The 21,967-nt window shown below is 51.1% G+C and overlaps 1 protein-coding gene across 1 annotated transcript; it reads left to right on the forward strand.

The window, feature by feature from the left end:
- The first annotated feature begins 431 nt into the window (after positions 1 to 431).
- On the forward strand, positions 432 to 21,515 carry HNF1A (HNF1 homeobox A). Its single transcript, XM_037816623.1, has 10 exons — positions 432 to 760; positions 9,580 to 9,779; positions 15,623 to 15,809; positions 16,254 to 16,495; positions 17,390 to 17,541; positions 17,672 to 17,873; positions 18,608 to 18,799; positions 19,991 to 20,109; positions 20,192 to 20,336; positions 21,388 to 21,515. Exons 1-10 carry the CDS (start codon positions 432 to 434, stop codon positions 21,513 to 21,515), a joined length of 1,896 nt encoding a protein of 631 aa, XP_037672551.1.
- Positions 21,516 to 21,967: the final 452 nt, after the last annotated feature.

Genomic DNA, 21,967 nt, shown 5'->3' on the forward strand with positions numbered 1-21,967 from the left:
CCTGGCTTCTAGCACCTTCCTTCCCAGCGGCCTGGGCCCGCCACCCTCTCCTCCCCCACCCTGCGCTCTGCTCACTCCCATGGAAGGCCCCGGCGCCCCGGCCCTCGGCACTGCCTGCCGTGAGGCCTGCACCCTGCGCGCGGCAGGGCTGAAGTCCAAAGTTCAGTCCCTTCGCTAAGCACACGGATAAATATGAACCTTGGAGAATTTCCCCAGCTCCAATGTAAACAGAGCGGGCAGGGGCCCTGATTCACTGGCCGCCGGGGCCAGGGTTGGGGGTTGGGGGTGCCCACAGGGCTCGGCCCAGCGGGGTTTGGGGGTGCAGGAAGCCTGGTCTGGGCCCACCGGGTGGCCGGCAGGTGGACGGCCCACGTGGTGGGGGAGGCCGTGAGCTTGCAGAGCCGGCCGCGTGGCCCGGGCAGCGTGGGGCCATGGTTTCCAAACTGAGCCCGCTGCAGACAGAGCTCCTGACGGCTCTGCTTGAGTCGGGCCTGAGCAAGGAGGCGCTGATCCAGGCGTTGGGCGAGCCGGGGCCCTACCTGCTGGCCGGAGGGGACGTCCCCCTGGACAAGGGGGAGGCCTGTAGCAGTGGCCGAGGGGAGCTGGTCGAGCTGCCCAATGGGCTGGGGGAGACAAGGGGCTCCGAGGACGAGACCGACGACGACGGGGAAGACTTCACGCCGCCCATCCTCAAAGAGCTGGAGAACCTCAGCCCCGAGGAGGCGGCCCACCAGAAAGCCGTGGTGGAGACTCTTCTGCAGTAAGGACCCCTCCCCTGCCCCCAGCTCCCAAGCAGGAACCCAGAGGGACCCACCCCCCAGCTCCTGACTGGGTTCAGAGTCCCCATGAGCTGTGGCCTTTAGCCGAGTTATCCGGAAGACGGATGGGAGCCATAAGAGCTCAGAGGGGTCCTTGCCTGGGGACGGGAGCCCCCAGCCCTTGAACAGCCCCTCTGCAGAATCCCATGTCCCCCTGAACCAGGGCCTTCAGCCTAGTGCTTGGGACACGGGGACATGCCCCAGGAGAGCTCGGAGAGGGGAAGAAGCAGCAGGGCCCACAATCCAAAAGCCTAGAAAACCACAGGGTGGTAGAAATTTCTAGCCACCATGGCCATTTCAATTCTCCAAATGCTAACCTCCATGCCAAGTCCCCAGAGTGTAGACTCAGGGGCCAGGAAGCGTGGTGGGGGAGAAGGGCTGAGGCTAGGGTTTCAGGGGCTTCCCTGGCTGCCCTGGGACTCAAGATCTCAGCCAGGAAAGACCAAGTCTTTCTTACCTGCGGGAGACTCCTGCTCGGCCACAGGCCCCCACCTTGCCAGCAGGCGCCATTAGCGGCCTCCCGGTTCTGTACCCCTATCTACTGGCTGGCTCCCCATCTCCTGGAGAACTGGGTGGGTCCTGTGCTCAATGCCTCCCCTCTCCTCAGCAGAGCTGACCTGGTTACTAATTACCCACAGGCTTTGTTATTTCTCTTTTGTTTTATAAATTTATAAACAGCAAAAGGCTCTGATAAGGCCTGTGATCATTAACTTGTAGGGATGGTGGCCTGCAGAGGCCTGGGCCAACCACCCCACCACCACCACTCAAAAGGGGGTGGGGATGGGGGAGCGTGGAGTGGGAAGACTCTGTCACCTCCGTCCTAGCATCCACCTGGGAGCTGAGGGTTACTACTCCCCAAGCACCGAGCTGAGATCTCACATTTATAATTAATGTTGAGCTCAACCCCCTAAGGAAGCTACTGATAACTCAGATGGGGAAACTGAGGCTCAGAGAGAAGAAGCTTGATTAAGGACACCCAGTTGGGACTTCAGACCCCAGGCTGTCTGGTGCTTTGGATCCCTCTGACCGGGGACCCGGGACAGGCTGGGGAGGTGGCTGGGGAGTCTAAGGACCAGCCCCCAAGACTCAATGCAGGGAATTGCTTCTTTTCTGTCCAAGGTCCTGATCCTAGCTTGGGGTAGGGGAGGGTGGTGGATCCGGGCCTTCCCAGTAACCTCACGTAACCCTCAGGGTCTGCCAAGACTCCCGCGGGCCTGGGCCGGGGGCAGGAGGAGAGTCAGGGCCCCCTGGGTTGGCAGGAAGAGGAGGGCAAAGGGCGGCTGCAAAGCAGGGAGGAGCGGAAGAGCCAGGCATCGCCAGGGCCCAGGGCGAGGACAACCCAGGCAGGGTGGGGCCGGGCCAGACCTGCTGAAGGCCCCAGATGGCACTGGGGGGCTCTGGGGTGGGAGTGGGGGCCGGGGGTGCCAAGGGCCTTTCTTACCTGGCTGGGTGGGGCCTCTTGATCAGCAACCCCTTTGGTGAGATGGTGGGGGGAGGCCTGAGCCCCAGCTCTGGAGGAAGGAACAGAGGTCAAAGTGCTGCCTGGGGACCAGCGGGGACCCGGGGCCTTCCAGGAAGCTGAGGGAGAGAGGGGAGGCAGGGGGCAGAGAGAGGACATCGGGGGAGATGGAGAGAGCAGCCTGGAGAGGTAGAGCAGGGACAAAGCGAAGGAGACCCGGAGGGGAGAGGGACCCAGGCCCAGCCGGTTGAAGGGGCTGGGAAGGGAGCGAGGCGCCCCAAGCTGAGAGGAGGCTGGAGTGCTTCCCCCGCCCGCCCCGATTGGGTTTTCTTTAATGCTAACAGCATGCTATTTACTTTCCATTTAAATTTGAGATGTTGCTATAAATTATCAACCAGCTCCTTGTTCCTGCGGAGTTTATAACTAACTACCTGGGTTACTTATTGTTCAGGTAACAAAGGGGAGCTGAAAACGCCCCAGGGAAAAAAAGTGGGGCCTTCTAGCCTTGGGGGCAGGAGAAGGAGCCAGAGGGAGAGGTGGGGGACCCCCGATGGAGGCCTGGGTGATGGGGGAGGTCGAGGTTGGAGGAGATGGTGCAGGGGCAGGACTTTCAGTGGAAGCTCTTTCTCTGGAGAGAACAGATGTCTGGGAGAAGGCAGGGGCAGGTGCTGTGTCCCAGGCTTTCTTTGGGGTGCCCTGTGTCTAAGCTCACAGCAGGACCCTGAGCTCTTCCCCTAGGTCTCCACTCTTAGTTTACTGCATGACCTTGAGCAAGTCTCTTTCCTGCCTTCTGCCTCAGTTTCCCCACCTGGATAACAAATGAAATCCAAACTCCCTGTCCTGGTCCCACTGCCAACCTCCCCAGCCTCTTCTCCAACCTCGTTATCCGTCCCTCACTTTGCTCCAGTTACACTGACATTGTTGTCCCTTAAGACATCAAGCTGATTCCCACCTCAGGGCCTTGGCACATGCTCTCCCTTCTGCCTGGAGCCCTCTTTCCAGATCTTACCATGGCGGATTCCTTCTCCTTCTCCTTCAACTCAAACATCACCTGCTTGCGGAAGGCCCCCCTTGACCACCCCATCCAAAGGTGGGCCCTATCCCTGTCCCTCTCTTTCCTACTACTCTCATTTACTTTCTCCCATCACTTACTATACCTATGATTATCTTACTGTATCTGTTTCCCATCTCCTGCCACGAACACAGAAGCTCTTTAAGCTGAGGGTCTGTGTTGCCTTGTTCACGCGCAGACATCCTAGCTCCAGCCCAGTGGCTGACAAAAAACATGAATGAATGGGGGGACGAGGACTCTGAGGCCCTGTGGACATCTGCTGCGCCATTGGCCAGGGTCCAGCCCAAGAAAGGGATCTGTACCCGGGGCTCCTCCTTCCTGGGTGTCTTCCCAGGCCCCTCCTGTCCCCGAGCATCTCAAACCCCAACTCTGAAGCTCTCTAATCCTCTGCATTGGGCAGCGCCAGGGCTCACAGTAGGGCCTGAGACCCAGGAAGCCAGTGGCCAAGGTGGGACAAAGGATCTGACATCCCTGACTGCAGCCACTCTGCCTGGGTTCAAATCCCAGCTTTGCCCCTTTCTAGTCCGGGCTGGTCAGTTCACCTTTCTGAGCCTCAGTTTCTTCTGCAAGGTGGAGATGATAATACACTTACCCACAGGTGTAAATAGTGTAATAATTGTAGAGTACATGCATAATAAGTACACTCAATGGCAGCTTTCATTAGTGGCCCATTTTTTACAGATGAGCAAATTAAGGCTCAGAGAGGCAAAATGACTTGCCCAAGGTAACCCTTATGAAGTGGAAACACCAGGGCTCAGACCTGGGTCCCCTTACTCCGACACCCTTCCCGGTGCCCTTGAGGTTCCACGCCTTTCCTAGCTAACTGCACCTCATCTCCCTCCCTCCCCTGGCTTTGTTCCTGTTCAACTTCCCCTCATTAGAGCTCACGAAGGGCTTACAAATGCATCAACTTGCTTCCTCCTCCCGAGAACCCTCAGAAATAGGAAATGTTATTAGCCCCATAACACAGATGAGGAAACTGAGGCACAGGAAGTTAAGGAAGTTTCTCAAGGCCACACAGATAGTGAGTGGCAGAGCTGGGATTCGAACCCAGGTCTGCAGGGCCCCGCGCTGAGTTCTCATCTCCCCGTTCGGGTGAGTGGCCCTCAGGCTGGTCTCCCAGCGCCAGGAGCTTGGATGCACTGGAACCCCAGGGGCCGAGAGGAAAAGGCCCAAAGCCTCGGACATCTGATTGACCCTAGAAGTGGGAGGAGGCGAGCAGACCGGGTTGTGGGCAGACATTCTCCTTAATGAGGATGATAACAATTCTGTCCCACCTATTGAGCACTTCCTGTGGGCCAGGCCCTGTCCTAAACGCTTCACCCCTATTTTGAACGTGTTTAATTCTCCCTACAGCGCTGTGAGGTAGGTGTGGATTTATCCCATGCTCCAGAAGGGCTGTGGGTCCTGTGATAAGTGGCCGTGGTGGGATTTGAACCCAGGTTGGCTTGACTCCCAAACCCCTCCAAGTCAAAGCAGGAGATGCTTACAAACCTGGCCTCTTGGTTGTGAGTGGGGGGAGTTGGGGAAACTGCCCTGATAAAAGGTCCTTGGAGAGTGGGTGGGAGAGCAGGGGGAGGGGAGGGAGTGGGTGGGAGAAAGAAACTAAGAGAGAGCGAGAGACAGACAGAGGGAGACAAAAAGGCACAGGTAGAAGAGAGAAACAAAGACAGACTCACAGTGGGTTCTAGAAAAAAGCTGACTTCTCCCAGAAAGCCAACAACAGGCTCTCTGGGCCCTGTCTTCTGACTGGCATTTTAAATTGACTTTTTTTTGCTGTTGTGAATTTGTTGTCCAACTCTTCGAGGAATTATTTAAGACTTGAAAGCCCGCATTAGCTCTCTGGAACGTGTTTGGTTCCCATTTTCAAATACCTGTCCTCTGTCTACAAGCACTGCCTACTTACTTGTGCAATGTGGCTGGCTTTTGTTTTATTTTCAAGTTCAGCTTGAATGTGACCTGGGGTGGGGGGTGGGAGGTAGGGGGGCTATGGAATCTGAAAGGGGGTGGAGAATCTAACAGAAAAGACACACCGAGAGAGGGAAAGGAAGGAGAGAAGAGAGCCCGAGACACACAAACACACAAAGAAGCACATGGAATCTAACGGACAGTGGTGGGTGGGGAGTCTTTAGATTGCGCCCAGAGGGGCGGGTGAGGGAGCCCGACCCCCACTCTCTCGGTGAGGAGGGGAAGCAGGGAGGGGGCAGAATGCAGGAGGGTCATGGTTGAGATGGGGGAGGGGGCGGCCGGCAGGCAGCTCAGCCCCGGAGATCATATAGCTGTGTTTGCCACGAAGCACGAGGCTGGACTTTGTGCTACTTTGGCCTCCCAGCTCTGCCTGGCACCTGCAGGTGGGGAGAGAGGGAAGATAAGAGGATCCTTGGGGGTGGGTAACAACCCTGAAAGCTGGGAGGGAGAGGGGCTGGGGAAGAGGTCTGAGGGGGGAGTCAGGGCAGTATGAAATACGCTGGAGACCCTTGAACAAGCGATTTCACCTTGCTGAGCCTCAGTTTCCTCATCTGTGAAATGGGCGTAACGGAAGTACCCACTTCCTTGGCTTAGTATACGATTTCAATGACTAGCCCTTTAGCACAGGGCCTGGCTTATAATAAATACTCGAAGAACGTTAATTCTCATCACTGGCCTTTTTATGTGAATGAGCTTTGACTCATTTTTTTTTGACTCAGAAAAAAGAGTCTAACATATAGAAGGAATGTCTGATCCAGGGGCCCTGCTGCTTATCTCATAGATACCAGGTGCACCATAAACTAAGGGTTGAAGGCTGTTTTAGAAATCCCAGTCACAGTGGTGCCTAGACCCCAGGGGGCCGACAAGGCAAGATCAGATATGCCTATAAGATGAAAGGCCATAAACCAAAAGGCCTACTTCCTCCACGTAGATGATACAGTGCACATCAAAGAAGAGTAGTGTGTTAGAACCCTAGTAACCAGTCAGCAGAAACTGACAAGCGCTCACCCAATCGAGGCCCAGAACACACTCAGCAGGACCCTCCCCCCCAACACCCAACGTGGGTTTTTCCTTTAAAAAATGCTGCTCTCGGAAAGAGGGCCGGAGACATTTTTTCCTTTATTTCTTTTCTGATGGCTCCCACCTGCTTTCTTCTGCTTTCTTCCTCTAATAAACCTTAAACTCTCTACTTAAACCATGACTCTCTGCATTGTGTGGATTCTTGAACGGCTCTGGACCTAACAGCTGTCACTACTGCTGACCAATTTAAATTTATCTGTTCCCACGTCCCCTTTCCTCCCTGCCTGTCTGGGATCCGCTGATAAAAAAAAAAAAAAAAAAAAAAAGAGGACGTCAGAGAGCCAAAGCTTATGGAGAACAGTTCTGTGCCTTGACATCTGGGAAGGTCACTGCCAAGGGGTCAAGGCCAGGCTGCTGCTTTAAGGAAGGAGAGATGGGCTAGGAGACAAGGCAGTGTGTGGGTGGGCTTCAGTGCCCCCCAGGGGGAGTATTTGCTTTTTGCTTTTACAATTCAATTTTTAACATGAAACTCGATATTTTACACAATAGTGACATTATATAAATTACTATATATGATTATATATGATAAAGCATATATGATATAAAATATTAGAATGTTACATCATTTTAAAAGTATAAAAAAGAAACAGAAAATTCTCTCTCTCATCCCAACCCACAGCACTCTCTTCCCCTCTGGAGGCAGCCAGCGTAGCCAGTTGCATGCATATTTATTTCATGCTTATTCAAGGAAGTATGTACAAATATTCTATACCCCACTTTTTATTTTACACAGACAGCAGCCCAGCAGACATACCAGACAAATTGTTCCACCTGGTTGCACATAGAGTTTTTTTTTTTTTTTTTTTTTATCTTTTTTGGAGAAGGTTACAGAAAAGTCATGACTATAACACAGAGTTCTCATATACTATCCTAGTATTAACACCTTGCATTAATGTGGTGCATTTGAAAGCATGAAAGAACATTTCTATGATTTGAGATTGCATTAAACAGGTACACCACAATATAGTTCATCAGTGGCCTTTTCCTGGACATTTAGGTTGTTTCCAATCTTTTGGTAGGGCAGGTAACCTGGCAATGAATCACCTTCTGCATGCAAACATCAGATGCCTCAGAAGCAGAACTACTGAGTCCAGGGGGTGAGAGTGCAGCTTTAGACACACAGACCTGGGTTCGAATCCCAGTTCTGCCTGCTTTGGCTTTATTGTATTGAGCTGCATTGATCCACACACATTTGTTATGTAAGCTGAAGAGGGGAAGATAGAAAGGGAAGGGTATTGAGACGGAAGGAGAGGCAGAGGGAAAAAGAGAATTTACATAGTGTGGCTCATTCCAACCCCTTCCATTCCTACAAAGGCCCCACCCACAGAAAGCAGAGGACAAGGAAAAGGACATGGATTGTAGGTGGCCTTGGGTCCCTTGAGTCTCCCTAGTGAGAGAATCTCAGCCCACAGAGTGGGATTCTGGTGTTCAAATATATAATTTTTTTTTTTTTTTTTGGCCAAGGCCTCTGAATGCTAGCTCATAATCCCTTCACTTGAGACTCAGTTAAGAACCAGCCACTTGCCCCAGTGCTGAGGGGAAACTGGATGTGCCACCACTTAGGGTTTAGTGCAGAGGTTTTCATGAGGTATTTTTTGACCCTGTGTGAGTTTTGCCTGATAAGCTGACATACAGAATCCCTTCAGTGGATGGGACTCTGCTGGGGCAGCCATGAGACCTCGGACAGGTAACACAAGAGCTCTGGGCCTTGGTAGCCCTGGCTGTAAAATGTGAGAATCCGTGCTTCTATCTTTATTTCAGAGCCAATGTTTTTTCTTTTTCCAGTAGGTCTCCTTCATCCATCCATCTATCCATCCTTCACCCACCCAGCTACTCATCCATTCATCCATCCATCATCTATCCATCCACCTACTCATCCATCGTCCCACTCATCCATCCATTCACCCACCCAGCTATTCATCCATCCATCCATCCATCCATCCACCCACCTACCCACCTACTCATCCACCCTCCCACCCAGCTACTCATCCATCCATCCATCCATCCATCCATCCATCCACCTACCCACCTACTCATCCACCCACCCACCCAGGTACTCATCCATCCATCCATCCATCCATCCATCCATCATCCATCTATCCATCCACCTACTCATCCATCCTCCCACTCATCCATCCATTCACCCACCCAGCTACTCATCCATCCATCCATCCATCCACCCACCCACCCATCCATCCATCCATCTACCTACCCACCTACTCATCCATCCTTGCACCCATCCATCCATCCTCCCACTCATCCATCCATTCACCCACCCAGCTATTCATCCATCCATCCATCCATCCATCCACCCACCTACCCACCTACTCATCCACCCTCCCACCCAGCTACTCATCCATCCATCCATCCACCCACCTACCCACCTACTCATCCACCCTCCCACCCAGCTACTCATCCATCCATCCATCCATCCATCCATCCACCTACCCACCTACTCATCCACCCACCCACCCAGGTACTCATCCATCCATCCATCCATCCATCCATCATCCATCTATCCATCCACCTACTCATCCATCCTCCCACTCATCCATCCATTCACCCACCCAGATACTCATCCATCCATCCATCCATCCACCCACCCACCCATCCATCCATCCATCCATCCATCTACCTACCCACCTACTCATCCATCCTCGCACCCATCCATGCATCCACCCATCCATCCATCCACCCATCCATCCATCCACCCTTTGTCAGGCCTATTTTGGATGCTGAAAACCAGGTCTCATAGTGCCTAAGACATAGCCACAAATAACAATTCCAAGTAGAATGCAGGGAAGTACTTTCAAGGAGGCCCGCCTGGCATGTGTAGCTTCCTGCGGGAGTTTCTTCCTGTCTACCTCTGTGTCCATGTGTCTATGTCTCCATGTTTCTAAGCCTTCGTCTGTTCCCATGTCTGTGTGTCCATGAGCCTGTGTTGATGTGTCTGCCATGTGTGTGTGCATCCTCACAGGAACCTGTCCCCATGTCCCTGTGTCCTCGCATGGGGGCCCATAACTCCCTGTCCCTGATCAGGGTGCAGTCCCTGGGTTCCACACCTACTTGCCTACTTTCATCCACAATCCCCATCCCCTCCTAGCACTCAGGACCCCCATCCTGGTCTGCAAGCCCCCAGCCCCACCCCCCACTGAGCAGGTCCCATCTTGCCTTCCTCCCAGGGAGGATCCATGGCGTGTGGCGAAGATGGTCAAGTCCTACTTGCAGCAGCACAACATCCCGCAGCGGGAGGTGGTCGACACCACTGGCCTCAACCAGTCCCACCTGTCCCAGCACCTCAACAAGGGCACCCCCATGAAGACGCAGAAGCGAGCTGCCCTGTACACCTGGTACGTCCGCAAGCAGCGAGAGGTGGCCCAGCGTAAGTAATGACCGTGGCCTGCCCGTGTCTGCCCTGGCTGGGCCCGGGGACTCACTGCAGCTTGTGGGTGGGGGCGGGAAGTGTCACCATGCCCCTTACACAGACAGACAGTCTGCGAGGAGGTCTGTGGGGCCCAAGCAGCATTTATTCTGTGCTAGGTGAAAGGAGTAGGGTTGGTGCTGGGCATCCAAAGATGAATGAACTGTGTTCCTGCCCTATAAGAGCTCACTGTTTAGTGGGGAAGCAGGAGAAAAGGTCATTGTGATACAGTGAAACATGTGTTATACAATATAAGAAAACAATAATAAGAGCTACTGTTTATCCAGCATTCACTGTGCTAGACCCAGTGCAGAGGGTTACATACAGAATTTCAAAATGCTGAGCAGGCTGCAGGGAAGAGGGCAATCTGTTATTTCTTAGAGAGGCAGGGAATCAGGAAGTTTCATGCTATAAGCATGACCTTTAAACTCGATCGTAAAGGGTGAGTCGAATTTTGACCCACAGAGATGCAGGGAAGAGTGTTCCAGGCAGAAGGAACAGCATCGGTAAAGCTCAGAGGCAAGGTATGCACTCAGGAAATCCTCCACTGCAAACCCTGCAAGACCGGGTGAGTGTCCTCATCCGGTCCCTCTACACTCCACCAAAATCTGAGTGCATGTTCACATTTTGGAGCCTCCATTTGTCTATGTGTATGTAATTATTAGACATTTCTTTTACTCATCGTCCAGGTTAAAAAAAAAAAAGGCAATACACGCTTGGCAAAAAAAAAAAATAATTAGAATAAAAATAAAGGATACAATAAAATAAGTGTCCTTCCCTTAAGAAAACAATTTTTTGAAAAGTCTGTTAGAAGAAAGTTTAGCTTCTGAGGGGATCTGGATGTCTTCTCCCCAAACTATTACCAGAATGAATTTTACAATATTAAATGAAATGCATATGCATTACTAAAAGAAATGTTAGAAATGTAATTAAGGAATTCAGCAGAGAGAATTCTTAGTCTTGGGTGTCCTTCTGGAGATATTTTATGCATCTATACTTTATCCCCCCCTGCTCTTTTTCTGCTTAATGGTAGTGTACTACACCACTTTTTGGCATCTTGCTTTTCTTTTAGCAATAAACCTGTACACCTTTTCACATCAGCACCAAGAGATCTTTTTTTTTTTTTTTTTTTTTTTTAATGGCTGCTGGCTATTCGCTGCTATTCTGTTATTTGCAGGTGCTATTATTTGTTGAACTTGTCCCCTACTGAAGGACGTCTAGGGTTTTTCCGATGTTTTGCTATTACAACCTACTGCTGCCAAGCACATTCTTATTTGTACATGCTTGTGCTCCCATGTGTGTCTGTAGGATAAATTCCTAGAAGTGGGACACTAAGGTCATAGAGTGACTAAAATCTTTGAGAGATACTGCCATAGTCCCTTCCAAAGAGGAGGTACAAATTTATACTTGCAAAAATAGTAAACATCACTGTTGAAAAAATAATGTATTCAATAGACATCCCTTATCCTTATTCCAGGTCTAGTCCTCACCCCATTTATTGGGGTGTTTACTATATTGTGATGCACACTTGGCAAAACAGAAGATAGTACATTTTGTACTGTTCTAATTTGTATGAGAAGAACTAATCAGGATTTTTTTTATAAGTCTGTTAGAAGAAAGTTTAGCTTCTGAGGGGATCTGGATGTCTTTTCCCCAAACCATTACTGGAATGAATTTTACAATATTAAATGAAATGCATATGCATTACTAAAAGAAATGTTAGAAATGTAATTAAGGAATTCAGCGTAGAGAATTTGAGATGCAGAGCATTCAAGATACGACTGATGTATTTGGACTCTTCTGTTAGTAAGAGACAGAATCCTGACTCAAACTGACTTAAGTAAAAAAGAGAATTTATTGGTTCATAGACATGACTGAGGCCAGGACAGCTTCAGGCATGGCTAGCTCCAGGGGCTCAAATAAAGTCATAAGCACAGCATCTCTTGGCTGTCTTTTATTTTGTATTGTATTATTCCTAGCTAGGCTCTCCTACATAGGCTGAGTTGGACCCTAGAAGCTCTGGCTGCCATCCTACCAGCTTAGCAACTTCAGAGGGAAAAGAGTACCTCTTTTCAGCTACTTCCAGCTGAATGACTCTTTAATCATTTAAAATAAGATAAACCTTTAAATGAAGGCTAACAAAAAAGTGCACAAATCCTAAGTGTTCAGCTCAGAAAATTTTTACAAAGTGAACACACCATTTTAACTACCAACCAGATTTTTAAAAATAGAACATTTATAGCTTCCTACAAGCCCTTTCCCCCCTAGCAAGATTAATAACAATCCTGAATTCTATCACCATAGGCTAATGATGGCTGTCTCTGGAGTTTATATAAATTGAATTATACAGTACAGTGGCTTCTTTCACTCAACATTATATTCTGTTATTCATCCATCGGGTTCCATGCTGTCATAGATTAGCCATTCTCCTTGCGGTGTATAAACATTCATTGTGTGAATACAAAGGATTTACTCTTTCTTCTTTGATGAACATTTGGATTGCTTCCAATTTGTTGCTGTTTTGAACAGTACTGCTATGAAATTCCAGTACCTGTCTTTTGCTGAATGTGTATATACATTTTGGTTGGGTATGGAATTGCTGAGTAGATCTGCTCATGTTCAACTTTAGTGGATACCACCAGATAATTACCAACTTATATTCCCACCAGCAATGTCTGAGCACTCCAGGTGCTCTACGTCTTTGCCAACACTTGTTGATGTCAGTCTTTGTCATTTCGGTAATGGCGGATACATGGCAGTATTCATTGTGGTTTTAATTTTCATTGCCCTGATGACTACTTATGTTGAGTAACTTTTCATATGCTTACCGGAATTAATGCAATTTTCTTTAAGAAAATCTTCTTCAAGGAGTTTATCTGTTTTTTTTTTTTTTTTTTATTTTATTTGATTGCCTGTTTTTTTTTTTTTTTTTTTTTTTTTTTTTTTCCTATTGATGTGTAGGAGTTTTAAAAAATATATTCTGGCCACAAGTCCTTTTTCAAATATAGATACTGCAAAACTACTCTGTGGTTTGCCTTGTAATCTCTAAGTGATGTCTTTTGCTGAAAGAAGTTCTTAACTTTTTTCTTTAAGGCTAGTGCTTTTTGTATCCTGTTTAAGAAATCTTTGTCTTACCCAAAGTCATGAACATATTCTTCTATATTTTTTTCTAACAGTTTCATTTCAATATTCACCTTTAAAGCTGTAATCTATCTGGAACTGAATTTTGTGTATGGCATGAGGAATAGAGTCAGGATTCATTTTTCTTCACAAGTTGTTTCAGCCTTTATTATTCTTCTCAGCTTGCAAGATGGAGATATGGGTGCCCAGGGTTCATTTTTCTCTCTTCTGTAATTAATTGACTGCCTCACATCATTTCTTGAAAGAAGACTCTGTCTTGGTGGGCTTTGACCATGGGCCCACCCATCAACCAATCATGGTGGCAAGGGGGATGTGGTGTTCTCATTGGCCAGAATGAGGTCACTGCACCTCACCCAGATGGGATAAAGAGGATTGAGGAGGACCCCCAAGGAGGATCAGGATGGTATTTCCTGAAGAAGGAGGAAACAATACTACGCAGGCAAAGCAGGTGCCTGCCACAGATGAATTTTCAGAGAATGAACAGATAGTTGACTGAATGACTGGGGCCCTCCCAGAGAGGGAGCAAGTGTGCTAAACAGGCCCAAGTCCAACATGGCAGCCTGGATTAGCTGCCGAGTGTAAGGCTCTGGAGCTGGACTGCCTCAGTTCAAATCCCGGCTCTGCCACTTGGCAAGTGTGTGACCTTGGGCAGGTTGTTCAGCCTTCCTGTGGGCTCTGTTTTCCCATCTATATAATGGGGATAAAAATAGCCACCTATAATATAGGGCTGTCCTGAAGATGAAATGTGCAGAAGTGCCTGGCATTATAGAAAGCAGAAGTGTTAGCTGTTACCACGTGTGGTTTTCCCACCAGATGTTCTTTGAATTCACTCTCCCATCTCTCCCCTCACCCCCCATCAAATCTACAATGGGGTAAGAATATCTGCTTTACAGGTTTCTTGGTACTTTTAAATAAATTTTAGAATAGATTTAGATTTATGGAAATATTGGGGAGATAATACAAAGAGTTCTCATATACTCTACACCCAGTTTCTTGTCTTAGTAACATTAGTATAGTATATTTATCACAAGTAATAAACCAATATTGATAAGGTCCATACTTTATTCATATTTCCTGTCTCTCTCTAAAGTTCTTTTTCTTTTCCAGGATCCCATCCAGTTGTAGACGCATTACATCTCATCACGTCTTTCTAGGCTCCTCTTGGTTGTGACAATTTCTTGGGCTTTCCTTGTATTTCATGGTCTTGACAGGGTAATTTTTTAAAGCTGAACTACTTTATTTTTTAGTCCAAGTTATAGTGTCTTATACCCCATATCTTGGTCCTGCCCCCTGCCAGTCTGTGGCCAGGCCGAGGGTGTGGCTAGAAAGGCAAGACGGCAGGCTGCCAGTGACAGTGGCTGCTGAGAAAGTCGGACTCTGGACCAAGCAGGCTTCTAGTGGCTGGCAAGGGTCTTATCTAGCCTCTTCCGGGAGCACTGGTTCCTGCTTGGCAGTCAGATGGTGAGGACACTTCTGCTGCTGTATCTCTGACTCATTGTTCCTTCCTCCACTCATAAAAATGTCCTGACACTTGCCTGTCCTATTCCCTGAGTGCCCTGCTCACGGATGGTCTGGTAGACTAGTTACCAGTGGAGTGGGTCCAATTGATGCTGCAGACTGGGGCACTTCACTCCTGGCTAACACGTGCATTTTTTTTTTTAGTTCATTTTATTGAGATATATTCACATACCATGCAGTCATACAAAACAAATTGTACATTTGATTGTTCACAGTACCATTACATAGTTGTGCATTCATTACCAAAATCAATCCCTGACACCTTCATTACCACACACACACAAATAACAAGAAGAATAATTAAAGTGAAAAAGAGCAATTAAAGTAAAAAAGAACACTGGGTGCCTTTGTTTGTTTGTTTGTTTTTTCCTTCCCCCATATTTCTCCTCATCCATCCATAAACTGGACAAAGGGGAGTGTGGTCCATATGGCTTTCCCAATCACATTGTCACCCCTCATAAGCTACATTTTTATACAATCGTCTACAAGATTCATGGGTTCTGGGTTGTAGTTTGATAGTTTCAGATATTTACTGCTAGTTATTCCAATTCATTAGAACCTAAAAAGGGTTGTCTATATTGTGCGTAAGAGTGCCCACCAGAGTGACCTCTCAGCTCCTTTTGGAATCTCTCTGCCACTGAAGCTTATTTCATTTCCTTTCACTTCCCCCTTTTGGTCAAAAAACACTTGCATTTTTAAGCCTGACTTCCAAGGCTGGACAGCTGAAAATAGCTCTGAATCTACTCAGGAGATACGGTTCAAGTTTTTGCTCTACTGGGTGACCCTGGAAAAATATTTAACCTCCTTGAGCCTCAACTTCCTGCAACCTCCCAGTAAAATGGGGATAGCAAATGTGCCCAATCTGAACAATTGTACTGAGAAGGATTATGAGATTAAATCTTGGCTCAGTGGTAGAGCGGACCGGGATTGATTAATGATGTCTGCCCTGGACACAGGTTAAGGGAGTAATGGGCCATGTGCTGTGTTTGTCATCACTGGATTGGATGATTTCTCAGTTCTAGCCGTCAGCTCCTCTGGTTCTGCACCCTGGGAATGAGTACAACTCAGGGGCATGGTGGTCTGGTGAACTGATATGGGAAGGTGGGAGTGGCCAGAGCCCTGCTCATGGCTCTCTGTGTCTACAGAGTTCACCCATGCAGGACAGGGTGGGCTGATTGAAGAGCCCACAGGTGATGAGCTGCCAACCAAGAAGGGGCGGAGGAACAGATTCAAGTGGGGTCCAGCATCCCAGCAGATCCTGTTCCAGGCCTACGAGAGGCAGAAGAACCCCAGCAAGGAGGAGCGAGAAGCGTTGGTGGAGGAGTGCAATAGGTAGAATGGCTGGTGGGTTAGCGGCACTCGTTTGGTCTGGGCTGGGGCAAGGCTGGGGAGGGGGAGGGTGGCTCTAGGTCCCAAGGGAGGCTCCCTAGTCCCTGAGAGTTTCTGCTGTTGACTTAGCCTGGTCCAGAGAGTTGGGGGTTCTCTATTCCTAGCACCCACTCCTCAACCCACCCAAGCAACCCCTTGGGTGGCTGCTCATCTCATTTCATCCCCACTACAACCCTATGGCTATTTTGTTCACTTTATTAATGAAGAGACTGAGGTCAGAGAGGCAAAGTCACTTTCTCAAGGTCACACAGCAGAACTGGGATTGGAATCCAGATCTGCCAGCCTCAAACACTCAGGTAGAGCCTGACTTTTCAGAACCCAACCCGACCCGGAGAAGAGGGTTCTTCTGAGCCTGGCCTGGGAGGCTCATGGGTGGCCATTTCGCAGGGCGGAGTGCATCCAGAGGGGGGTGTCACCATCACAGGCACAGGGGCTGGGCTCCAACCTGGTCACGGAGGTGCGTGTCTACAACTGGTTTGCCAACCGGCGCAAGGAAGAAGCCTTTCGGCACAAGCTGGCCATGGACACATACAGTGGGCCTCCGCCGGGGCCAGGCCCGGGGTCTGCACTGCCTTCCCACAGCTCCCCTGGCCTGCCCCCACCTGCCCTCTCCCCCAGTAAGGTCCATGGTGAGTGCTATGAGGGCAGGGGGATTGGGGCTGGGTACAGGGCATATGGGGGTAGGCTGGGGAGGTGGGGTGGTCTGCCCAAGTAGCAGTAGCTGTCGGAAGCTCTTAGCGTTTCTTCCAATCCTCTCCATCCACTCCACACTATGCCACTACACCCCATCATCTACTCCACTGCACCCCATCCACTCCCTCCACTCCACTTCACTCAATTCTACCTTACTTGATTCGGGTTACTTCAATTCAATTCATTCATTCCAGGTAAAATCAATTCAATTCATTTCAGTTCAACTCAAGTCAGTTATATTGAGTTCAACTCAACATAATCCAACTTATTTCATTTAAATTTGGTAGCTTATATGAATCCAATTACCAATCAATTGGTTCAGTCTAACTAAATGTAACTCCATTAAATTCAGTTAATTTAAATTTTGTAGCGCTTGGTTCAATTCAATCCATTTGATTTGATTTCATTCCATTCAACTCAGTTGAACTCAGTCTAGCTCTGTTCATTTCAAGTTCAAATCAGTTGGATTCCGTTCAGTTCAACTAATTTCGGTTCATTCTATTCAACTCAGTCCACTTCCGTCTGATTTTATTAGCTGCGGTTCAGTCTAGTTGGGTTGTCTTTTGTTGGACACCTACTGCGTGTCAGGTATAGCACTAGGCAGTGGGGGACACGGAGCTAATGAAATGCAGCACTTACCTTCAAGGATTTGGAAGCAGCCAGAACAGGCCCTGGCACAAGTGGCCAGTCAGACAAGGGTGCTGGTTGCAAAAAGAAAGATGGGGCACCTGGCCCAGGCAAACTGATGTTGTTTGGAGAGACAAGGGCCATGGAGGTGGGGGAGGGAAGGGAAGTGGGGTGTTGAGGCTGGACAACGAACCCCATTCCAGGTGTGCGCTATGGACAGCCTGCAACGAGTGAGGGGGCAGAGGCGCCCTCGAGCAGTGGCGGTCCCTTGGTGACAGTGTCCGCACCCCTGCACCAAGTGTCCCCCACGGGCCTGGAGCCCAGCCACAGCCTGCTCAGTACTGAAGCCAAGCTGGTGAGTGTCCCCCATCTGTGGGGAAAACCCTCTACCCCCATCCTCTCTTGGCAGGCAGATCCCGGAGGGATCCCCGGGGAGGCAGTATGGGGGTGCACCCTGACTCACCTTGGCATTCCCCACCCACAAGGTCTCAGCAACTGGGGGCCCCCTGCCCCCTGTCAGCACCCTGACAGCACTGCACAGCCTGGAGCAGACGTCCCCAGGCCTCAACCAGCAGCCCCAGAACCTCATTATGGCCTCGCTTCCCGGGGTCATGGCCATCGGGCCTGGTGAGCCTGCCACCCTGGGCTCCACGTTCACCAACACGGGGGCCTCCACCCTGGTCATTGGTAAGCCGGTGGGGATGGGCTGGACACAGGGTGGGGGTGGGGCAGCTCCCGGGGCTCCCAGAGCTGGAAGAGCCACTGGGCCTCGTTCATTCATTCCTACAACATGTGTTGATTGAGTGCCTCCTTAGTGCCGGGCACTGTACCACCTCAGTGATAACGCCAGGGAATAAAAAGGAAACAAAACAGACCTAAACCTCAGCTCTCAGAGAGCGATGACCCAAGTGCATGTAAGATATCAATTATATAGTACCTTCAAGGGAAAAAGTCTATGGGAAAAATAGAGGAGCTTAAGGGGGATTAAAGTTTCTTAGTCTTTATTTGAAAGGTCCAAAAGCCTGTTTGTGTGGGAACTTATTCAGATGCTCAATATTTAAGACAGGGCACTGCTGGGAGAGGGAAGCAGGGAGCTCAGCCTGTGGAACCCCAAGGCTCCAGGGAACCCAGATTGACAACCTCTGAGCTAGTCACTGCCCAACTCTCCCATCCCCCCACCCTCCCGCCACCAGATAAGGAGCTAGAAATTTGGAGATGGGGAGGGACTTGCCAGGGTCAGTTAATAAGTTAGTGGTGAGCTGGTTCAAGCTGGGCCTGCTTTCTAGTGCAGGGTTCTTTCTTGACTGCCGCTCCCCCAACCCATGGGCTCGGGAGGCAGGGATGGTGCCCCCCAGGGGCTCTGGGGAGGCAGTGGAGGTGTGGGGGGGAGGCCAGGCTGACCCCAGTCCCTCCCTCTCCAGGTCTGGCCTCCACTCAGGCCCAGAGTGTGCCCGTCATCAACAGCATGGGCAGCAGCCTCACCACCCTGCAGCCGGTGCAGTTCTCCCAGCCACTGCACCCATCCTACCAGCAGCCACTCATGCCCCCCGTGCAGAGCCACGTGGCCCAGAGCCCCTTCATGGCCACCATGGCCCAGCTGCAGAGCCCCCATGGTGAGCGCCCCCCAGCCCCCAACCCTCCACCAGGCACTGGGGCAGCTCTGCAGGTGCCACAGTCTCCGTGTGTGCCTGGTACCAGGGAGTGCTCCTGGGATTGAGGGGATGTGTGGGGAACTCAGACGAGTGTCTGAGGCCCCGACTGTGTTGCAGTGTGTGTCTACGATTAGCTGCATGTGTGTGCACGTGCGTCTGTGTGAGTGGATGCACCGCACGCCTGGATGCGTGCATGCCCACGTGTGGCAGTACAGGTCCCAATCCTTTCTCAGAAACCCTTGGGACCATATGTATTTCGGAATTCATTATCCTTCAGATTTTGGAAAGGCAATATGGTGAGTGTATTACATAACAGTTCCAGCAGGTTTGGGCCAACACTCTGTCATCAAAACACTGCTATTTCTGTAGCAGAAAGTATGAATTCCATGAGTCAGGTTCAATAAAGAGTCATATAACCTCAGAGCAGGTTAGGTCTGGTTTTGACACCAAATGAGCTCTGCTGCCAACTTTAGGAAAATCTCTTGGTTTTCAGCATTGGGTTTCGGGAGTGGGGAGAAGCGACTGTGGACCTATATATAGCTGCCTGTGTTCACGCTTGAAAGTACACGTACTTCTGTCTGCTTGTGGGTCATTATGTAATTATCTGAGACATTGTGAGAATATGTGGTTTGGTTTATGTGCGCTCTCTGTACTGTCTGTGTTTGGGGTTGGGGAGGGCGGGATGTAGGTGCAAAATTGGGTTACAATTTGGAGAGGTGTCCGGGAGCTGGAGAGACTGCTGCAGTCTGCCCTGCTCACCCCCCAGGCGAGGGCCACCCTCCTTTCCTTCTGAGGCCTGTACCTGGTACAGTCGCCCCCACACCTGTGTCTCCAGGTCCTTTCACACCTGCTGTCTCGGCGACAGGAGTGGGGTTTGGGTGCCTAGCCTGCCCCCAGGCTCCTCTCCACTAATCCCAGGCTGAGCAGGCCCCTTTAGCATGGGGGACGGTCCAACTCTCCCATCTGGAGCTTCCACTTTTGGAAATCAGCTTGGATCCCAGGCAGCCTGCCCTGCCACTGCTGCCGGGCCATTACCCAGCCAGGGTCTCCTACCGCCCCACTTCCCCCGGAGCAGCCAGCCTCGAGGCCCTCCAGGGAGGGGCCCAGGGTGGCACATCTGCCTCATGCGCCCTCCGTCTTGCCTCTGGCCAGCGCTCTACAGCCACAAGCCCGAGGTGGCCCAGTACACACACACGGGCCTGCTGCCCCAGACCATGCTCATCACCGACACCAACCTGAGCGCGCTCGCCAGCCTCACGCCCACCAAGCAGGTAAGCCCTGCCCTGTCCCGGCCCCTCCCTGGTGCCCCACCCCACCCCCCTGGGGGCTCACGGGGCTGCTCTGTTCCCCCAGGTCTTCACCTCAGACACCGAGGCCTCCAGTGAGTCTGGGCTTCACACGCCGGCCTCCCAGGCCACCACCATCCCCATCCCCAGCCAGGACCCTGCCAGCATCCAGCACCTGCAGCCTGCCCACCGGCTCAGCGCCAGCCCCACGGGTGAGCGACCCTTTCCCTGCCCTTCTGCGTTGCTGTCCTCACAGCCAGGGGGAAGCTCAAATAGGGGGCCGGTGGGAGGAGAGGGTGAGCCGGGCACTGGAAGGCACCGTCTGCCTCTCAAACCCCAGCCTGGGTTCCCAGGGAGTGTGCCAGATTGGGGTGGGTGAGAACCACAGGAAAAGCAGGGCCGACCTGCGAGAAACAGCTCCCTGGACTCGGCTGAAGAAAGAATTAAGTTATCGGAAGAGGCACTGGGGGGTAACACTGCCATGAAGGCGAGAAGCGTCAGGGATGTTTGGTTTGGCTCAAGGTTTAAAAGTCTTTGAATAAGTTGCCAGCATTTAAAAACCAGGAGCTTTCACGGAGAAATCTGGATTTCTGGCTGCTCTTGGAAAATTGGAAGGACTCCCATTCCCACATAGCAACAGTGGCACGTGGGCACTCCCACCCTCCACGGCCCACTCAACCCACCCCTTCTACTCGTTCCCATTCCTGGGTCCCGGAGGTGCCTGAGTTTGGCCCCTTCTGTGCGGCCCTAAGAGTGGGCACTTGAGAGCTGGGCTGCCAGGCCTGGGGGGCTGGTGCAGCCACTTGCTAACCACGTGGCTTAGGCAAGGGGCTTCCCCTGGGACCCTCAGCTCCCTCCACCCAGCACTGGTGTGAGGGCCTTCTCCCTTCCAGGAGGCTCCAGGCTGTACCCCACAGATCTCACCACAGGCCCGTGAGGTGCCTGTTATTATCCACAGTTGACAGATGAGAAAGCCGACACTGCAAGGAGAGGGACTTGCCCTGGGGCTCTGACCTCAAAACCCAGTCTCTTAACCATCTCCTCAGGACTTCTCCATTGTTCCCACTAAGATGTCCTGCTGCAGCCACTCCCTGTATGGCTCCAGGGGGCAGAGGTTGACTTTGGGGCTCTGGTTATTTATCTGCTGTGATTCAGGAGGTGGGGTCCAGCCTCCCCATTCCTAAGGACACCTAGGGAAGGGTGAGCGGGCGGGTTGAGGGTGGACTTGGCCAGGCAACCAGCAGCCCCACTTGCCCCCCACAGTGTCCTCTAGCAGCTTGGTGTTGTACCAGAGCTCTGACTCCACCAATGGCCACAGCCACCTGCTGCCGTCCAACCACAGCGTCATCGAGACCTTCATCTCCTCGCAGATGGCCTCTTCCTCCCAGTAACCAAGGCAGCCGCCTCCCAGGGGTTGGGCCCTGGAGCCTGCATCGCCTGCTTGGGGGGCGATGAGGGCGGCTGCCTTAGGGACATCTGAGCTGCCAAACTTCCACTGCTACAGGGAAAACTGCCTCGGCCCCCACCCTGCTCTGCCAGTGTCAGAAAGGGGGGGTTCTGAGGCGCCCCAACCAAGGAGGACTACTTCAGTCACCAGACAACAAGAGGGGGCCATGGAGAGCTGGGAAGCAGAGCTTGTTTCTGGCAGGACAAGGGAAGGACTATTTCGACTGCTCAGGCTAAAATCTTGTCCCTTGGGGCACAAGGGGGCAGCTTCTGGACACTATGACCCCAGCCTGGGGCCTGTGGAGAGCCCCGGGACCCTGAAAGGAACTCTGGCAGTCACTCTCCTCTGTAGTGGTGACTTATGGAGCTCCAAGAGATCCTAGATCACCTGCACTTG

This window comes from Choloepus didactylus, chromosome 23 (assembly GCF_015220235.1).
Source record: "Choloepus didactylus isolate mChoDid1 chromosome 23, mChoDid1.pri, whole genome shotgun sequence".
Classification (NCBI taxonomy): Eukaryota; Metazoa; Chordata; class Mammalia; order Pilosa; family Megalonychidae; genus Choloepus; species Choloepus didactylus.